Source organism: Doryrhamphus excisus, linkage group LG17 (assembly GCF_037039965.1).
Source record: "Doryrhamphus excisus strain RoL-2023G ecotype Guam linkage group LG17, RoL_Dexc_Guam_v1.1, whole genome shotgun sequence".
In the NCBI taxonomy this organism is placed as follows: Eukaryota; Metazoa; Chordata; class Actinopteri; order Syngnathiformes; family Syngnathidae; genus Doryrhamphus; species Doryrhamphus excisus.
Window position 1 is genome coordinate 11,492,816 of NC_136373.1, and position 20,449 is coordinate 11,513,264.

The 20,449-nt window shown below is 42.1% G+C and overlaps 1 protein-coding gene across 3 annotated transcripts in view; it reads left to right on the top strand.

Annotated features, from left to right (window-relative positions):
• The window catches only part of LOC131137599 (copine-5-like), a 185,620-nt gene that overhangs the window by 47,711 nt on the left and 117,460 nt on the right, over nt 1–20,449 (top strand). Inside the window, exons 4-7 of one of the 3 annotated variants that reach the window (XM_058085726.2) lie at nt 5,245–5,348; nt 8,630–8,669; nt 9,729–9,743; nt 9,915–9,991. In XM_058085726.2, coding sequence (XP_057941709.2) covers nt 5,245–5,348; nt 8,630–8,669; nt 9,729–9,743; nt 9,915–9,991 — 236 coding nt within the window. The remainder of the gene's footprint in view (nt 1–5,244; nt 5,349–8,629; nt 8,670–9,728; nt 9,744–9,914; nt 9,992–20,449) is intronic. The other 2 variants (XM_058085727.2, XM_058085728.2) reach the window with 2 other exon arrangements.

Below are 20,449 nucleotides of genomic sequence, written 5' to 3' on the forward strand. Positions count from 1 at the left end.
TTCTGGATGCACTGTATAGATAAAGGCATACTGTAAATGTGAAAAATCATCAGTATGACCCAAAGTTAGTAAATTCACTCCTCTAATTTTAATTTATTTGGGAACCACTGTGTTAAACCATGCCAAAGTTTCAGATAATGAGGTTTGTGCAACCTCTACTGGGCCCCCTATGCAACAAGGGGACGGGGGAGGAGAGAGACAGAGAAACAGCGGCAGCCAAACAGGCAGGGAATATTTTTAACTAAATGCTAAAGTGTAGAAATAAGTCCTGAACTTGAACATTTCTACTGAGGTAGCAGCTCTAATATTAACAGGTAGACCATTCCACAACATTGGAGCCCAAATAGAAAAGGTTCTAGAGCCTGCATACTTCTTTCTGGCTCTCGGGATTGTCAAAAGACCGGCGTGTTGTGAGCGTCCGATCCCCACGATAAGATCGAAACCATGAGAGTACCGGACCAGTAACACCAATATATGTTTGAAGGCGTTACAGTCGGGTAGAGTGATGGATGGTATCAAAGGCAGCACTGGGATCAAAGGCAGCACTGGGATCAGAGTCACTGTTGCAAAGGCTGATTCAGTGGAGTGGTTCATCCTGAAACTAGACTGAAGAGATTCAAATAAATCACTCAAGGCCATGTGATCGTTGAGCTGTTGTACTACAATTTTTTCAAGGATTTTGGAAAGAAATGGGAGGTTAGACACCGGCCTATATTTAGAAATACTCCCAAAGTCAAGGCTGAAGAACTACTAGGAGAGGTCCTCTTCTGAGTTAGCAATGCAACTGTGTAGAATAAGTACTTGGGGTTATTTTTATGGAGGTCAATTAGTCTAGAAAAATAATTGCTTATTTCCCCGTGCCTAACAGAAGACCTCATTATTTGCACACCATGGCTTACCAGGTCTGCAGTAAATTCCGAGAATTCCTCGAAGAACTCCGAGTAAGGACTGGGGGGATAGAGAAGTGCGTGATAAAATGGCCACTGTGCTGTCGATTGCAAGTACAGAGCAAGTACTGAGGTTATGAGATTAAAGGAGGAGGGAAACGCCCCCTCCCCCTTCCTACTGAAACCCCTAATACCCCTAACACAGGGGTCTGATAGTTTGTTGAATTATCACTAGTAAAAGAGTTCAAAGAGGGAAGTTCAGGTTTATCGCCAAGCGTTTCCTCACTAGAAAGCAAGACAGACTGCGGTGCATTCATGTGCATTCATGTCATGTTAATCTATATGCATAATATATCGCTTTAGTCTACATAAAGAGCTATGTGTATTGTTCTAGTCCGGCCTAGCGCCAGTTAGCCATAACTTTACAGACGCCACACCCGCCACAGGCTTGCTAATCTCATGTGCCCTGACTTGTTCTAGTGCAGGATGTCATGTGGCACTCAGACAGTAATCTATATTTCTGGAAAGGGTATGGGCGCCTTCCCTATTAGGGCGGAGGCCATCTTTACCAAACAGTCAGAGGAAGGCCAATTATCCACAAACCAAAATCCCTGTTCACTAAACTACTCAATGCTGACGCATCTTTCAGATTACAAATCCTTGCTATGTTCCTTGTTGTGATCTCTGATTGCTTCATCCTCGTGTCATTGGAGCCGACGTGTATCACTATGTCAGAGAAGCTAGTGTTGTTTGCTTTATGCTGGTGTTTAGGCCTGTTGCGAGTCAGCTCCCTAAGGCTAGCTTCAATGTCGGGTGCTCTGGCCCCAGGAATACACGTTACGATGGCTGGGTTCTTAAGCTTAATGTTACACACACTGGTGTGGCGGGCTGGACTGGAGAGCCTCCGGTCGTGGGCGGGCTCCCTTCCGGTTCCGCCCTTGGAGAGCTTCAAGAGCATCGAGGGCCACCCACAGGTGTGTGGCCCTCAATGCCCTTCTGCCCTAGTGGGGTATGGTCTCCCGCCGGTCTCAGGGGTGTGGCTCTCCTCCGGCCTGTTGGCGCCCTTTTGCTGGTCGAGATTGCTCCTCCATTGCCCCTTGCTGGTCTCTTCGGGAGTATGCTTCAGGGGCGGGTCTTGCGGAGTCGGCCATGGGGCCGGTGGATCTCTGGCGGTTGGCTACAACCTACACTATACGGTGTGCCCGCCACATTTATTGTTACACAACTACTCTGCTCTAGTTGGCGGACACGTCCCTTTAGGCGGGAAAGCCTCTCAAGGAGAAGGGGACAGGTAGTGCACGAAGCCATACTCACGTCCTGGTCGGTCGGCTAGTTAGCAGGAAACTCGAAGAAAAACTCTGGTGACACCGCTGGAAGTCCAAGTCGATGGGGTTAGCTTGGTCCAGTCAGCCATTTTGAAAAACTGGAAGACAAAAGCCTAGAAGAAAAGGTCTGTTGAAGATCGGAGTAAACAAGGCTAGTTTAACTAGCAAGCGTGCAAAAAAAAGGGAGCGGTCTGTCAACACAGGTAGTCTTCAAGTTTAAAAAACTGTGGTATTTCTCATGAAGTTACAGGATTTTAATAAAATAATATTTACTGTAATATAATGATGGAGTTCTCTGTAATTGAATGTGTTTTAAAAGAGAAATGAAATGACATTAGGTGTGCAATTTGGATGAAATGTTTTATGACCATTGTCCTAGGTATTTTCATTTGTACATTTCTTGATGGAAAGGTGCATTTAGGCAATTCTTTTATAATAATCCTTTCAGAATTTTTATAAATGGGCTTTTTACTCAAAAACATTTAGAATTTAAAACCAGTATCACAAATAAACTAATCTTATTTCAAGCTGACACAAATAAACAAAAACATGTTACTATGAGAGGTCTGACTCACATTTTGGATTTGCTGAAGGTTTGTGGGCGAGTTTAAGAGCTATTATGCTAATAATAAAGAAAAACAGTCATATGAAAACATTAAAAATGCTGTTTTAGTAACATTCTTAATGTGCTTATGAAAGGATAGAGTCGAGTCCAGTATCACACCCAGATTTTTCACAGAGTTACTTTGGGTAATGATGCTTTTATCAAAGCTCAGAGTGGTGTCCTTAAACAGGTGACTCTGTTTAGCAGGGCCAATCATCAACATCTCAGTTTTATCAGGGTTCAAGAGTAAAAAGTTACAGAACACCCAATGTTTGATATCGATTAGACACGCCTCAAGATGAGACAAGCCTCAAGATGAGATGTCTCAGTTAACTTTAGTGGCACATATAGCTGAGTGTCATGAGCATAAGAGTGAAAGCTAATCTTATGTTTGCGAATGATGTCGCCAAGCGGCAGCATGTAAGTGTTGAACAGAAGAGGCCGAGCACTGATCCTTGTGGAACTCCGCAAGTGACATCACAGTACTCAGAAGTCACATCATCATAAACAACACAGTGCGTGTTGATAAGATAAGACCTAAACCATGAGAGTACTGGACCAGTAACACCAATATACGTTTAAAGGCGTTCCAGTAGGATAGAGTGATGGACGGTATCGAAGGCAGCACTGCGATCAAGTAATAACAATATTGTGGATGTGTCACAGTCCATAGATAGAGGATCATTTGTCACTTTTGCAAGGGTTGGTTGACAGTCGAGTGGTTTATCCTGAAACTAGACTGAAGAGGTTTAAAGAAATCACTACAATTTTTTCAAGGATTTTGGAAAGAAAATGAAGGTTAGACACCGGCCTACATTTAGAAATACTCCCAGAGTCGAGGCCTGTTTTTTTTCAGTAGGGGTGGAATCACTGCAGTCTTGAAAGCTGCAGGCACAGTGCTGGATGAAAGTGATAGATTCATAATATTTAAGATTGAAGGAGCTGGAATTGGGAACAATTTTTTAACAAGTTTCCCAGGAAGCGGGTCAAGCAGACATGTTTTCCGTTTTGCTGCACTAAAAGCTTTGTAAGCCCGTCAAGAAATACTTCCTCAAAGTAGGATAAGCCAGTGGGACAAAGGATGGAAGTAGTCCCAACAGTGGTCATGGCGGTCGACACGTTTAACCGGTCTGGAGGTAGGGTGTCCTTTATTTCATTCCTGATGAGCTCAACTTTATTTGCAAAAATCGCAAGAACTCGTCGGCTGACTACTGTTTCTACTACTGGGAGAGGTCCTCTTCTGAGTTAGCAATGCAACTGTGTTGAATAAGTACTTAGGGTTCTTTTTATGGAGGTCAATTAGTCGAGAAAAATATTTTTTTTTTGCCACAACCTGAGCCTGCTGAAATTTAGTCAGACTATCTCCCCATGCCTTGCAGAAGACCTCATTAGTTGCATGTCATGGGTTACCAGGTCTGCAGTAAATTCAGACATCCAAATTTATATCCTTTTACATAAAATTGGATGTAATTATCGTTGTAGTTGCACATGGAAACAATTACTAAAAAGAGATTTCCCCTTCTTATTATAGATAAAATCATATTCTTATTTGCAATGTGATTAATTGCGATCAAATATTTTAATTGATTGACAGCCCCAATAATAACATATAACATATATGTCATATAATATGTTTGTTTTTCCTGCTGGACCGGTCGATACTGGGGCTTGTGCCAGGGCTGCGGTTTGTGGTGCTCCCCTTGAACTGTCCTGGATCGTGTGCACTTCTGTGTGCATGGGGTGATTCGGTAGTCTCCGGGCAGTGGGACCCGTGCTGCTGGTGGCCTGAAAGGAGTATTTCAATATCCTAATCGTGCTACAATATCCAGAGCATTGCATAAAAACCTGTTTAAATAATTTCTGAGATTATCAATAAGACCCATATAAGAGGAAAAGGAGGCGATTGTTGAAGGCAGGAGCTCAGCAAGTGCAATAACAGTTGAAGAACAAATATTACGACTGCTCGAGCAGTGGATCTCAAGCTCTAACCTTCCCCTTTACTTGAACTCGCCCATTGACAGTTACAAAGCATTTTTCAACTTGTAAAAAAATACAAGGAAGAAGAGTCTTGAATGGGTTGTTTATCTTTGTTTATATCACAATTTTGATTGCTATATTCATGATCATTTATTCTGGATGTGACAAATCACTGTTACATCACTATATGGTTGCATTACCTCACTCTTCTTTATGAAATATCATATCAGGAATACCAAAATATGTAAGAAAATGTATTGTCATAGTAACAGGTTTTGCTTAATAAGGTTTGCTTCTGCCACTGTCCCACAGTATTGCAGTACAGTATTTGGTTCACAACTCTAATATAGCTACACTTTTCCTGGAGGCCGGTTACTGCTTGCAATGATTTGACAATTCTGACGTCCTCCTTGTTTGTCTGTTTGTGCTTTCTCTCCATGTTCCAATCCAGTTTGGGAGAACAGAGGTGATAGACAACACGTTAAACCCTGACTTTGTCAGGAAGTACATCCTGGACTACTTCTTTGAAGAGAAGCAGAACCTGCGCTTTGATGTGTGAGTTATCCGCTTTGATCAGCTCCTCTGAGGACACAGCAAGGTGTGAATGTTCCACATATATGCCACTGCTCCAAATCTTCCCGTTTTCTTTCAACCACAAGCTCAATGCACCCCCTCATCTCTACATTCCCTCTTTCTCTAACCTGACTCTTATTTTCCTGATTTCTGGCTTCCCTGCCTCGTCGCTAGATCGTCTCTCTCTCCAGAGAAATTAGTCATTGGCACTGTGTCTCAATAGAGAGCATAAGAGTGATAAATATTTTATATCAAGTTTTATCCTTCATCTCCAAACTGCAAAAGCCAAGCAAGTATTTTAAAAGTCGCCAAGACCCATGCGCTTTGCTATCCCACATTTATTGTACAGTAGCTCCCTTTGTCCCGGTGAGTGGGTCAGGAAGGTGCAGTTTCATTTTCAGATCTCAGAGAATCAAATCAGAGCCATTGGTGCAAGCCACCCTTCTCCTGAAACTCAAAGAGATATGTTTTGGAAAGTCCTTTCTTTTGTTTAACCTCAACATGATGGATTGTCTGGTCTCCAGGGAGCTTTATTCTCTTCATGAAGTCATTTACATGCCATCTGGGGATTTGGACAGCAGGGGGCCTATCCCTTCACAAGTACAGCAACTCATTTACATCTCTTTTATCACAGAGGAGCAAACCGAGCTTTCTGGAAATTAATTACTATTACATTCACTTTGACTGGCAGATGTGTGAACCTTTTTTTTTTGTCTGGGGTGTAGTGTAGGAAATTACTAATAATGTATTGTACAACTTGTCGCGTTCCGGCTTGAGAGCTTTCCGGTACGACCCCAGGATGCAGAGATGAGGACCCAATTGCAAGTAAAAATGTATTTATTGGTGCTATGCAGCAGAAAAACGCACTGGCATGACCAACTCAACAATGACAATGACCCGACAAAGAAAGGACGACTTTTAATCAGGGAAAAAAAGAGGAAAAAAACAAACTTTTTAATAAACAAAATTTCAGTAGCTAGAATATAGAAAACCTTGTTCATGACACTCTAAAAGCTAGCAAGGAGTGGTAAAGGATCTTAGGTGGTGAGAAGATGCCTCAGGAATGGAAGAGAAGTGTGTTGGTCCCCATTTTTAAGAACAAGGGTGCACAAGGGTGCAGAGCTGTGGCAACTACAGAGGTATAAAGCTAATGAGCCATACCATGAAGTAATGGCAAAGAGTAGTTGAAGCTAGACTAAGGACAGAAGTCAGCATTTGTGAGCAGCAGTATGGTTTCATGCCAAAACAAAAGTACTACAGATGCAGTATTTGCTTTAAGAATGTTAATAGAGAAGTACAGAGAAGGTCAGAGGGAGCTGCATTGTGTCTTTTTAGATCTGGAGAAAGCCTATGACGGGTGCCTAGAGAGGAACTGTATTGTTGTATTGTATTGTATGAGGAAGTCTGGAGTGACAGAGAAGTATGTTCAAGTTGTGCAGGACATGTATGAGGACTGTAAGACAGGGGTAAGATGTGCTGGAGGTGGGACAGAAGAGTTCAAGGTGGAGGTGGGACTGCATCATGGATCAGCTCTGAGCCCCTTCTTGTTTGCTATGGTGATGGACAGGCTGACAGATGAGCTTAGATAAGAATCTCCATGGACTATGATGTTTGCAGATGACATTGGGATTTGTAGTGAGAGTAGGGAATGGGATCACTCATTGGGAGTGACTTGGATGGATAGGATCACGAACGAGCGCATCAGAGGGGCATTACATATAAGATGGTTGGGACATTTCCAGAGGAGAGATAGTGAATATATTGGTAGAAGGATGCTGCCAGGTAGGAGGCATAGAGGAAGACCAAAGAGGGGGTTTATGGATGTAGTGAAGGAGGACATGTGGGTAGTTGGTGTGACAGAGACAGAAGTAGAGAAGACAGGGTTGGATATTGGAGATTGGTTTGCTGTGGCGATCCCTGAAGGGAAAAGCCCAAAGAGAAAGAAGAAGAAGAAGAAGGTGACAAACATCAATTTACAAACCACCGTCCAGTCTCTGCAATTCTCTAAAATTATCGAGAACAACAACGGGTTGGATAAATGTATTAATATGAATGAATTACTATCAGAAAGTCAGCATAATACAGAGCTAACATTTCTACCTCCATGCCACTGACCAAAATTATGGAGGAAATTACTCATGCTATAGATCAGAGGAAGTGTGTGTAGCCGCAGTATTCATGGATTTGACAAAAAAAACAAAAATCATGCTGTTTGATAACAGCAGACAGAACACATACCAGCAAATACAAATAGACGGTATAGACATTGAAAGGGTGACGGAAAATACATTTCTGGGGATCATGAGCTGGAAACCTCATATTACAAATACACAACATAAGGTGGCAAGAAATATTTCAATATTGAACAAAAATGTGTTCTTGGTAAGAAATCACTCAACGCTCTTTATTGTTCTCTGGTTCTACCATATCTAACTTATTGTGTGGAAATATGGGGTAATTACTATAAAAGCAATCTTCACTGGCTTAAATGTACCAAAAAAGATGAGTAAGGATAATCCATAATGCCGCCTGTAGAGAACATACAAACTCCTTATTTCTAATATCACTAATACTAAAACTTACTGATATAGTTAATTTTCAAACAGTTAAATAATGCATAAAGCTGACAATAACCTATTAGCTAAACATGTCATCCAATACTTCTCTACAAGAGAGGAGAAATATGATCTCAGGGAAGAAGTAAAGGTGAAAGATTTCTTTGTGTGGACAATGTTAAAAAGCCATAGCATTTCAGTATGTGGAATCAAACTATGGAAGGGATTGGCTAAGGAAATCCAACAAGGATGAGACCATTCAAGAAACAATACTAGCTCTTGATGTTTGCTAAATACAACGATGAAGAGTCTTCAACCATGTTGTGTTTATTTGATATTATATATCACCATTGGGATGGTTATATCTACGTATGATCATTATTGTTGTGAAGACATCACAATTATGTCACTATATGGTCACATAAGGTATCACCTTGTACTTCTGTATGTGTAAAAAAAATAAATCATACCAGGAAGTCAGGATGTGTATTTAATAATCTTTGCTTCGTCCTACTCCTTTGTGGAACGGTGAATTGATGATGTGATGCATTCCATTGTAACTTGATGGATGTTCAAATAAAATCAAACCATTACCATTACCATTACCATTACCATTACCAGAACATTTGTAATGTAGTGTTTTCAATGTACAGTGTTCCACCATGCTTATATAATTTATACTTAATAAGGCTCTTGGTGTGATTTCAGGTTTGATATTGATTCAAAAAGTCCCGATATGGCCAAGCATGTAAGTAAACACCCTACTTCTGTGAACATAGTAGCTCTTAATAATCATAAGTCATTGTATGTGTGTGTGTTTTTTTTTTTAATGGAAATCCAAACTGATGGCATTCAGCCCTCCAAGGAGTAAATTAGGAGCAAATTATTGCACACAATAATTACAATTGTGCCCAAACGTTTACACCCCCCTGCAGAATTTTTGGCCTTTTCTCAGAAAATATGAATGATAACACAAAAACCTTTCTATCACACATGGTTAGTGGTTATGTGAAGACATTAACTGGTGTCATTATGATTTAAAAAGAGTAAAATATATATATTTTCAATAAATGTCTTCACACAACCACTAACCATGAGTGACAGAAAGGTTTTTGTTTTATCATTCATATTTTCTGAGAAAAGGCCAACAAATATTAAATTCTGCAGAGGGGTGTAAACTTTTGGGCACAACTGTAGCTTTTCTTCTTGCCTTTGAAAAGTAGAAGGTTTTATTCTTCTCGAGGTCTACCAATACAAGTTACATTTACATCACACACACTCATATGCATATGATTATCACAGAGTTCTAGCATGTTATCTTTCCAATGAGTATTTCCATTCTATTTTCAACATATGCGGAAGTTGTTCTAAATTCATTCAGACATTATATTGTGGCGCATTATTGATAAATGACAAAAATGAAGTCAGTCTGTTCAGTTGATGATGAAATATAAAAAGTAAGTAACACAAACATTTGTTTTGAATACGTCCAAACTTTGCGCTACTTGTGACTTGCTGCTGCATTGATTTCATTGTTATGTTGCGGTTTTAAAACCTGCCATGCTGTAGAAATAGATGCCTGCTAAAAGCCTTTCTGCCTCCACTGATCCACTCATTGTCCTCTTGTGAGTTTCTTTTAATGTTCTCTGACATACCGAGCTTTTCTCTTCTTTTGATTTTGCACTTGGTTGATGATGCTGTAATTATTTGAGTGGTGTGCCTTCTGTTCCATGATATACTCTGTTGTGTCACTGCTGCTGCCCGGTCCCTCTCTCTTTTCCTTCCTCCTTCTCCACTTGGGAAAAAGCCAACCGACTTTAACGTACGTGTCTGCCTCAGATGTCCTAATTCACAACTGCACCATGCTTATAATGATGCTATAATGATGCTCCTCATCGACTCTCCTTTTACTCCGCTCACCCACCTGAACACGCCTTCCCATTGCCCCAACCTGCGTCTCTCTCCATGGTACTTATTGTCCCCCTCATGGCAGGATTTCCTGGGACAGGTCTACTGTACACTGGGGGAGATTGTGGGCTCTCCTGCGAGCCGCTTGGAAAAGCCATTGGGGTAAGTTGCCTGTTTAAGTTGCTTAAACAGTATGGTTTGGTTCAGTTATATCCACATTTGGCTGCCTTTCCATTGTTGACAATCCCAATATAATTAACCTGTCACATCTCACGTTTAAGCATGCCATGGTTGGGATGGCAGGATAGAGCTTGACACACTGCTGTGCATTTATTGGGTGACAAATATTATGACACCCTGGTTACATACAACAGATGTTTACAATGCATTGATAATGTGCCCATTCTGTCATTACGAGGAATTAAACCTACCTCCCCTGTCACCAGTAGCATTAGGTATCATATACATACCTTTTACATATCTTTTTACAATGCCAAATTGGTGCTTTTGAAACAGTGCCAGTGCTTCAGCGATGCACGATCGGGTACATGCAAAAGGAAAACAAGATTTGTCCCAAAACAATGCCTTTTTCTTTTTACTGAATTTTGTGAGTTATAATAGTATATATTACTATATTATGTTGCTATACAGTGAAGAAAATAAGTATTTGAACACCCTGCTATTTTGCTATTTCTCCCACTTAGAAATCATGGAGGGGTCTGAAATTTTCATCGTAGGTGCATGTCCACTGTGAGAGAGATAAACTAAAAAGAAAAATCCAGAAATCACAATGCATGATTTTTTAACAATTTATTTGTGTGATACAGCTGCAAATAAGTATTTGAACACCTGTGTATCATCTAGAATTCTGACCCTGAAAGACCTGTTAGTCTGCCCATTAGAAGTCCACCTGCACTCCATGTATCATCCTGAATCAGATGCACCTGTTTGAGGTCGTTAGCTGCATAAAGACACCTGTCCACCCCATACAATCAGTAAGACTTTAACTTGTAACATGGCGAAGACCAAAGAGCTGTCCAAAGACACCAGAGACAAAATTGTACACCTCCACAAGGCTGGAAAGGGCTACGGAGCAATTACCAAGCAGCTTGGTGAAAAAAGGTCCACTGTTGGAGCTATCATTAGAAAATGGAAGAAGCTAAACATGACGGTCAATCTCAATCGGAGTGGAGCCCCATGCAAGATATCACCTCGTGGGGTCTCAATGATTCTAAGAAAGGTGAGGAATCAGCCCAGAACTACACGACAGGACTTGGTCAATGACCTGAAAAGAGCTGGGACCACCGTTTCCAAGGTTACTGTAGGTAATACACTAAGACGTCATGATGTGAAATCATGCATGGCACGAAAGGTTCCCCTGCTTAAACCAGCACATGTCAAGGCCCGTCTTAAGTTTGCATATGACCATTTGGATGATACAGAGGAGTCATGGGAGAAAGTTTTATGGTCAGATGAGACCAAAATAGAACTTTTTGGTCATAATTCCAATAAGCGTGTTTGGAGGAAGAAGAATGAAGAGTACAATCCGAAGAACACCATCCCTACTGTGAAGCATGGGGGTGGTAGCATCATGCTTTGGGGGTGTTTTTCTGCACATGGGACAGGACGAGTGCACTGCATTAAAGAGAGGATGACTGGGGCCGTGTATTGTGAGATTTTGGGGAACAACCTCCTTCCCTCTGTCAGAGCATTGAAGATGGGTCGTGGCTGGGTCTTCCAACACGACAACGACCCGAAGCACACAGCCAGGAAAACCAAGGAGTGGCTCCGTAAGAAGCATATCAAGGTTCTAGCATGGCCCAGCCAGTCTCCAGACCTGAACCCAATCGAAAATCTTTGGAGGGAGCTCAAACTCCGTGTTTCTCAGCGACAGCCCAGAAACCTGACTGATCTAGAGAAGATCTGTGTGGAGGAGTGGGCCAAGATCCCTCCTGCAGTGTGTGCAAACCTGGTGAAAAACTACAGGAAACGTTTGACCTCTGTAATAGCAAACAAAGGCTACTGTACCAAATATTAACATTCATTTTCTCAGGTGTTCAAATACTTATTAGCAGCTGTATCACACAAATAAATTGTTAAAAAATCATGCATTGTGATTTCTGGATTTTTCTTTTTAGTTTATCTCTCTCACAGTGGACATGCACCTACGATGAAAATTTCAGACCCCTCCATGATTTCTAAGTGGGAGAAATAGCAAAATAGCAGGGTGTTCAAATACTTATTTTCTTCACTGTATATGAATAGTAATTTAATTTTATAGAATAATCATTTAAATACTGCCATAATACAGTATGTCCCTGAAGGCAACTTGGAAGTTTCAAGTCAGAAAAGGAAGAATCTGTTATCTGTCAACATAGCCTAAAAATCCATACTGCAAACATATTCTTTGGCATAATTATAATAGAACCATTTCAAAACAGTTTACAGATTTCAAAGGCTCCTCCTTTGGCTGCTGATGTAGCAGTAATGACATGTAATTTCTTTTTTCCAAATTTGTGCACTCCAAAAAAGCTCCAAACCAGTTACAGTGGAAAAGGGGCAACAGTATAAACATGAATAGTTGAATAGTTCACGTTCATAGTTCACTATTTCAGTTATGAACTAGTTCACAGTTCAGTTCAGATTTTTTTAGGTGAAACGTGAGGACTGACTGTCAGGAACTAGTGGACTTGACCGGAAGATGCAGAGTCAGTGGTGTTGTACAAAAAAGGTTTATTCAACAGAAGTGTACTCACAACTACACAAGTTAAAAACCAGTCAGTGAGGGGTCAGTGAGTTTGTGCACGTAGCCGAGTGAGCGAAGGATGTGCAGCAGGCAGTCACAAGGAAGCTTGAGGGACAATCTGGCGGTTTGCGGGTAGAAACATGAGGCTTGAGTAGTCCCAGGGCTAATTGGGCTCAGGTGTGCAGGAGGAGCCAGTCTGCTGCCAATCAGGGTCACCGGAAGAGAAGCGGCAGCAGGCGGCAGCAGGGCACAGATCAAGACACTGACTTTGTTTTTAGGAGCCCAATCACAGCGGAGTGGGCATACCTAGAGGCGAGCTGAGGGTGGAGTAAATTAAACAGATCGTTTGGGTCGGAAGCAGGAAGTCAATTAAAATAGAAAGATGAGCAGATTCTGGAAGATCTAGAATGTTTTCCGTGCTGGTTATTGTGTGTAGCTGCTCTATATGAGCCCACAACTCAATACCAAGGACCGAAAATGAGCACAATAGGTCCCCTTTAAGAATTGCTGGATTGTTATGCTAGTGTGTGCAATGCTTTGTGGGTAATGCAGTGTGAAGCAAGTCGAGTACTTCATGTGTAGCGCTGGACTCATAATAATAACATAACAATAACATGCTGGCGGAAAAGGAGTGCAAATATCTCTTGTCAGGTATTAACTGGATCTAAAAGGTGGCACTGATTCTTACATAATCAGAACAAGTTCAAGTTCTTTATTTCCAAAAAACCAGAGCCAATGAAGACAATGTTGTTGCAAGATAAGTCAAGAACAAAATGTAGCTACATCCTTGAATAACTTAGACTGGTCTGAAATGATGGCCTGTCTTTGCGTTAATCAATGCTATGATCTCTTGCACTCTTCAATTAACTTTGCATTGAAACAGTTCCAAAGAAAAACATTTTTATAAAAAACAAGTATATTCTTTGCCTTGGATCAATGGGGACTGTAAACAACTCATTAAAAAATCTTTACAGTCAGGTTAACTACCGATACATTACAATTTGTATCAGCAAGAAATGAAGTCACTCAAACAAGAATGGCAAAAGCAAACTTCTTCATGACTGTGATAGATAATGCAAAAGGTAATTGTAAACTTGTTTGGGATAATATGAAATATATTATATTGAAATATAAAATGATTAACTGGTTAATCACGAGAAAGTGGTGTAAGAACTTGAACTTAAATTTGACAATGAATTGTTTCTGAACCTGTTATCCTTGCAACTAAACTAAATGATTATTTTCAGAGAACCATAAATTATATCACACTCCCTGTGACTCTCACCCAAGTTATAGTAAGGAAATGATTAATTCAACTTTCGGTATTCTACTTGATTCTACACTTGGCTCAGAGTTCAATTTTAGAAGAGTTACAGTAACTGGTATGTCTAAAATAATCTCCAAAATAAAAAAAATTCTAAGGCTATGGATGAATTTGGTTTACATATCACTTGCCCTTAGGCCCATCACACATCTGATTAATTTATCAGTCACACAGGCAGTTGTTCCACTGAAATGGAAGGTGGCCAAAGTAATTCCCATACATACTACATCAGACAGCAAAACAGACCCTGCTAACTATCAGCCCGTCAGCATTTTGCCAACAATCTCCAAAATTGCTGAAAAGTGGGTGGCCAAATTGATTACAGAAAATCTTAAAAACAGTGGCCCAGGACTGCACCCCATGCAATTCAGGTTTAGGGCCCAGGATTCAACTGCAACAGCTGTCTGTGTTTGTTGAAAAGGTAAAGTTGTACTTAGACAAAAATAGTTGTGTAGCAGCTGTCTTTATTGATTTCAAACATGCCTTTGACACAGTAAATCATGTGAAACTTCTTTCCAGATTGTATGCTTTTAACTTTAGTGACCATACAGTTACATGGGTGGATTCCTACCTTGCAGACAGAAGGCAGTCTGTCCAAGTCTGTGACAGCAAGTCACAATATCTTAATTATACAATAGGGGTTCCTCAGGGATCAATTTTGGGTCCCCTACTTTTTGTCTTTATGTTACTGATTTACCAACAGTTCACAAGAGTGTGGACACTATTATGTATGCTGATGATACAGTAATTTTTACACAAGCAAACAGTGCTGAGGAGGCACTTAAACGGTCAACAGCCCTAAATGAGCTACAGAAATGTTTTTTAGATTCATGTCATGTCATTGCCTTAAAGTAAAAAAAAAAACCTGTATCTATGTTTTTCACTGAACCAATGACTAACCAAGCAGGCTACCAACCAAAGTTTACCTGGAAGGGGAAGCTCCACAAATTGTACAAGAATTTGCGTATCTTGGGGTGGTGCTAGATTCATAAATGCTGTTCTATAAACATGCTCAGAAAATAGTACAAAATGTAAATTTCAATATCCGTAATTTTAAACATATTAGGGCACCTTTGACAGATGAAGCAGCACTTACATTTCTCCACTCAATGATACTCTCTCATATTGAGTACTGTTTTACCAGTCCTACACTGGCTTTTTGTCATTAAACCTATTGAATCATGCTACAAAAGGGCACTGAACACTTTTGAATTGAAACCTTTTTCTCACCAACATTGCCAAATACTTGACAAATATAATCTACCGGACGCTATGTACATCTTTCACCTCATATGCCACCTGGCATCATGACATCATGTGTTCTTGACAGTTACATTAAACACAGCAACAGGCTAATCCAGGCATCTTGCTTGTTTTCCACCAGCATTCCTGCTCTACATGGCTAAATAGGAGAACCTTTGATGGTATATTGGCGGTATCTCCTCCTCATTCTCCTTGAGGAAAAATGAACATAAAAAATGTATCCTCCAGCCAGATTTTAACAAGCAACTTTATATTAATCATAGTTTTTAGTTGTTTTTAATTATTAGCTGTCGGGTGGGTCACTTTCTCTGTTTCCACAAAGCCCTTTTCCCGTCCTTCTGTAGTCCAAAATGGCCTTCACTGTGTATGCTGGCCCAACCATCTATCATGCACGGCTGAGGCTCAGCTGGTGGGCTTGCGTCACATGTTTGAGGCAGGATACGTGGAACACAAGGCGTACTTTGACTCTTGGTGGCAACTTGAGCTTGATCAGAGAGGCGCTGATGATGATGTGGATGACGTACGGTCCCACAAACATAGGTGTCAGTTTTTTACAGGTACCTGCCAAAGGTAGATAAACTCCTTGAGGTCCAATGACATTGGCATGTGGCATGTTGAATATGGTCTTCCACTCATCACCCCCCTTAATCAGCTCCAGGTGAGGTCCATGTTAGTAAATACTAAATACTGGAAGGAGGAGAACGCAGAATCGGATATAGGATATAATAGGATAACGATTCCTGATGGTAATCTAATTAAGCTCCCGGTAATCAATACATGGCCGCAATGACTTAATAGAATGAGAATGAGTCAAATGAGATATTATACAGTCTAGTGTGAGGTAGTACGGTGTCAGTAAGTAATTTAATAGCACAGTTGTACGGCCGATGAGGAGGCGGGGTCTGCGCCTGATCCGTAATGAATGCTTGGCTTAAGTCATGTTAAGTCATGTTTGGCCGAAATATCGGACAAATCTATCTTCTCTACTGGCAGCATGACTACCTGTGTCTCAGGTACCACTGAGCAAAGGGACAATAATTCAGTCTGGTAGGTAAGACACCCATCCAGGGAATAAACTTATTTGGGCTACTGGAGCTTCACCTCAGCAAAACCACAAACTCAGAGTCCAAGAAACTATAGTCCGCCCTTGAGTCAATTAAAGCAGAAATGTGAAGGCATTGAGCTCCACCCCAGAAGTAGTAGTTGGGTCCGTGGAACTGCCATCTACGTTACTTGCCGCTGATGTCGATATCACATGACAGTGTGTTAATGAAAATAAATGAATATTGCTTAACACAGCATTTCATAGTCTGTTTTTTCTTGTAATTGTAATTAAAACATGTATTTATTTTTTTAAATGAGTAAGCTATTAGTCAACATTCTATGGAAACATAGCAGGAGGGAGGGTTATGCTTCTTAAATTGTGCAACTGTAAATTTGATTCTTTAACCTTCGTTAAGTTTGAAAAAAGTAAACCATGACCAAAATATACCTATTATATACCTATATACCTATACCTATTAAGAATTTTTTTTTCAATCCTTTCAACTTGGCCAGGATATACACATTTGCATACATAAACTGAAGTTATGTCAACTTCCAGCCAGCACGTGTCGGACAAGGACGACAGAGGGGACGTGGCTGAAGCAGCCCAGGACCAGACGCCACTCCTTGAGCCCTGCCCACATGTCACCTACAGGCACACCCACACAGCAATCACAGAACTGACCAGCCTGTTAGAGTCCATGTATTTGGTCCAACCAGATCAGGATGCCGCACAGGCTGAAGAGGACGATGATGAAGCAGGGCTGTACATGGAACACCTTCAGTCCCTCCAACAAAAGGTGGACGTGTTGGAGAATAGACTCAAGGAGGCTGTGGACAGCACCCTAAGTCGAGAGGATGGGCTTAGAGCAGCAATGGAGACGATGACGGTGGAATTAAAGGCATATGTGCACACCAAGCTACAGCAGTTTGATTAAGTGGTTGTAGCCTGCTTGCAACGCCGAGATGTAAGGTAGGAGGAAGAGCTGAAGAAGACTCTGACCAAAAGTTGCCTGCCTTGGAGACCTGCTAGTTCTCCACCCCTCCACCTCCAGTGTCAGTCAGCCACCAGCCACCTGGCATCGATGCCACCTTTCCCATTCCACCAGCGGGCCCAGCGAGACCCCCTATAAGGATGGAGTTTCCCCAGTTTGGAGAGTCCAGGAGTTCAGCTGATGTAATTGATGTTATTAGTTGAGCAATGTAAGAACTTCCTGGCTCCCAGGCCTCTGAGTGATGCTGAACTGGTTGGAACCCTGAATGCAAACCCCTAATCAGTGTTTGCGTGACTTCGCATATGACTACCGTGCCCTGTGCCTGAAATGGAGACCCAATATGGAGGAAGAGGAAATTGTGCGATGCATACTCGGTGCCTGTAACCCAAGGCTGGCCAGCGGGTTGCGAGGTATTGTATCCACAGTGGACCAGATGGTCAAGGTTGGCTCCCTGATTGAGAGGTACTGGAGTAACACTAAAGACTATTGGAGCCGTGTACAACAGGCTAACCCAGCGAAAAGGCTGGGCAAGAAGGTGGAACAGGGGTCAAGCCGAAGCACAGGGGTAGACCTCGCTTTTGCTGTGGGAGAACAAGCCCTTTTGGTTGTGCCTGTAGGCCTGTGAGGCTCGCATGGAGAGTCTGATGAGTCACTCCTTGTGGAAGGTGATAAGGAAGGAGGGCGAAATCTTAGAGCCAAGCGGACTCCCGAGGTTCATCATGACCAATAGGCAAGAGAACAGGGCACTTGGAAAAGCCACCCTGCAGGACTTCCACAGCACACTGGTAGTACATGTGATGCCCGACAACCATTTGAGTATGCCACTTTGGTCGTAACTTCATGACCCTGACTCAGATAACCCTGAAACCTCATATCCGCAAGTATGTTATGTCAGGTGGAAAAGAGTTTAGGTTTCTCAATAAGACCAGAGATAAAGTACACTGGAATCATACTCACTCTTCAGTGAATTTTTACATGGCGGGTGTCGAGGATCCCAAAGGCCACCCATCCAACATTCCTCTTTTGGAGGCTCAGCCCGAAGTTGTGAGGCCGCTGCTGCAGAAGTGGCCAAATGTTTGGACTGAGACCACTGGTGCCACCAGGATCATTATACATAAAATCGACCGATGAGGCGCCAGTGAGGCAGAGGGTTGACAGGGTGTCCTGCCAAAAACAGCATTGAAGAGAAAATCAAGAGAATGCTTGCCAATGGACTAATTGTAGTGCTGACTCCCCGGAAGGATGGGACACCCCGGTTTTGCGTGGATTACAGGGGCCAATGCCAAACCACAGCATGATGCGTACCTCAGGCCCTTTGTCCACGAGATATTGGAGTCCCTGCAGGGCGCTACCTATTTCAGCTCCCTGGACTTGCAGAGTGGATACTGGGAAGTGGCCATGGATGGGGAGTGCAAGCCAAAGACTGCCATGACCACCCACCTAGGCCTGTTCCAATTCAAGCATTTGATGGAGACCGTCTTGGGTGAGCTGAGAGGGAGGACCTATTTTGTGTAAATCAAAGACATCATTGTATTCTCAAAAACAAAGGAACAACATCTTCTCGACCCTGACAGTGTGTTTGCAAAATTGCATCAAGCAAACCTGACACTCGATGTCAAAAAGTGCCACTTATGCCAATACCAGCTCACCTTTTTGGGACATCTGGTTTCAGGGAAAGTGGATCCATCAAAAGATCTCTGCTATTACTGCCTACCCCCCGCCAACTAACCTGAAAAGTCTCCAGAGGTTCCTGGGGTTGGTGGGCTGGTACCATAAATTCATCTCCAAGCTGGCTTTGCAGTGCCCTTAAACCATCTAAAAAAAGGGATGTGCCTTGGCAATGGAACCCAAGTTGCCAAGAGGCCTTCAACCACCTAAAAGCCTTGCTGCAGTCACCGCCAGTCCTTGCATGACCCCATCCACGTGTCAGTTTCCAGGTCCACTGTAACGCCAGCGATGTAGGCCTGGGAGCTGTCCTGATGCAGTGCGTGGAAGGCGAGGAACGGCTAATTGCTTTTGCCTCCAGAGCCCTTCATGGTGCAGAAGACCGTTACTCCACCGCAGAAAAGTAATGCCTGGCTGTTGAAGAGTGGAGACACTTTCTTGAGGGGACCACCTTCTACTTGTTCACTGTGTGGACTCTGAGGCTGCAAAGTTTCTCCTTCAGGGTCCAGTACAAAAAAGGATGCTGCAATGTGGTGCCCGATGCCCTGTCCCGTGCACCCCAGTCACCAGAAGGGGAAGCTTGTCTGGCTGTCCCGAAGAACTACTGGTCGGACCTCCCAGGTATGCTCCAAGACATAGCGGAAGCCCAGAAAACGGATCCAACTTGCCTGGAGTGTGGACCCTCGGATGACCAGCCGAAGCCCGGCCGCGGCCACTATCAACTTCAGCAAGGTGTGTGGTACCGAGGAGTACCATCAACATGGCTGTACTAACTCGTACATATAAACTGCAAAAGCATGTACGCAAACTATGGCAACATCAAACAATATTTGAATGTATTCAGGGAACCTTTCAAAGTAATTGCAATCTCGGAAACCTGGCTGAATGAGAATAAAGGCACGGACTTTGAGTTGGAAGGTTATGAGATGACCTGCAACACGAGGGGAGGAGGAGTCGCCCTGTATGTGGATACACAACTACATTACAAAGTGCTAAAGAATGTGTCAGTTGCTATTGACAATATCCTTAAATGCATAACAATTTAAATCTGTAAAGAACAAAGTAAAACATGTTCATAAGAACTACCCACAGTAACATTTGATGGTGGTTCCATCATGCTGTGGGGCTATGTGGCCAGTGCAGGTACTGGAAATCTTCTTCAAGTTGAAGGAGGCATGGATTCTAGTCAGTATCAGCAGATTGTTGCCAACAGTCTTCAAGAATCAGTGACAAGTTGAGGTTGACTGGATACTTCCACCAAGACAATGACCCTAAACACTGCTCCAATTCTACTAAGGCATTCATGCAGAGGAACAAGTACAACATTCTGGAATAGCCATCTCAGTCCCCAGACCTAAATATTATTGAAAATCTGTGATGTGATTTAAAGCAGGCATCTACTAAATATTGATGTTGGGGTGCCCAAATGTGTGCACATGCCAACGTTTGTTGAAATAATGATTGTACACTTTCTGTAAATCTTATAAAGTTCATTTCAGTCTATCACTGTGTTGGTCTGCTATATGATATATTTAATTGAAATGGCTGATCGCAACCATCAATGATTTATAAAGGAAAATCAT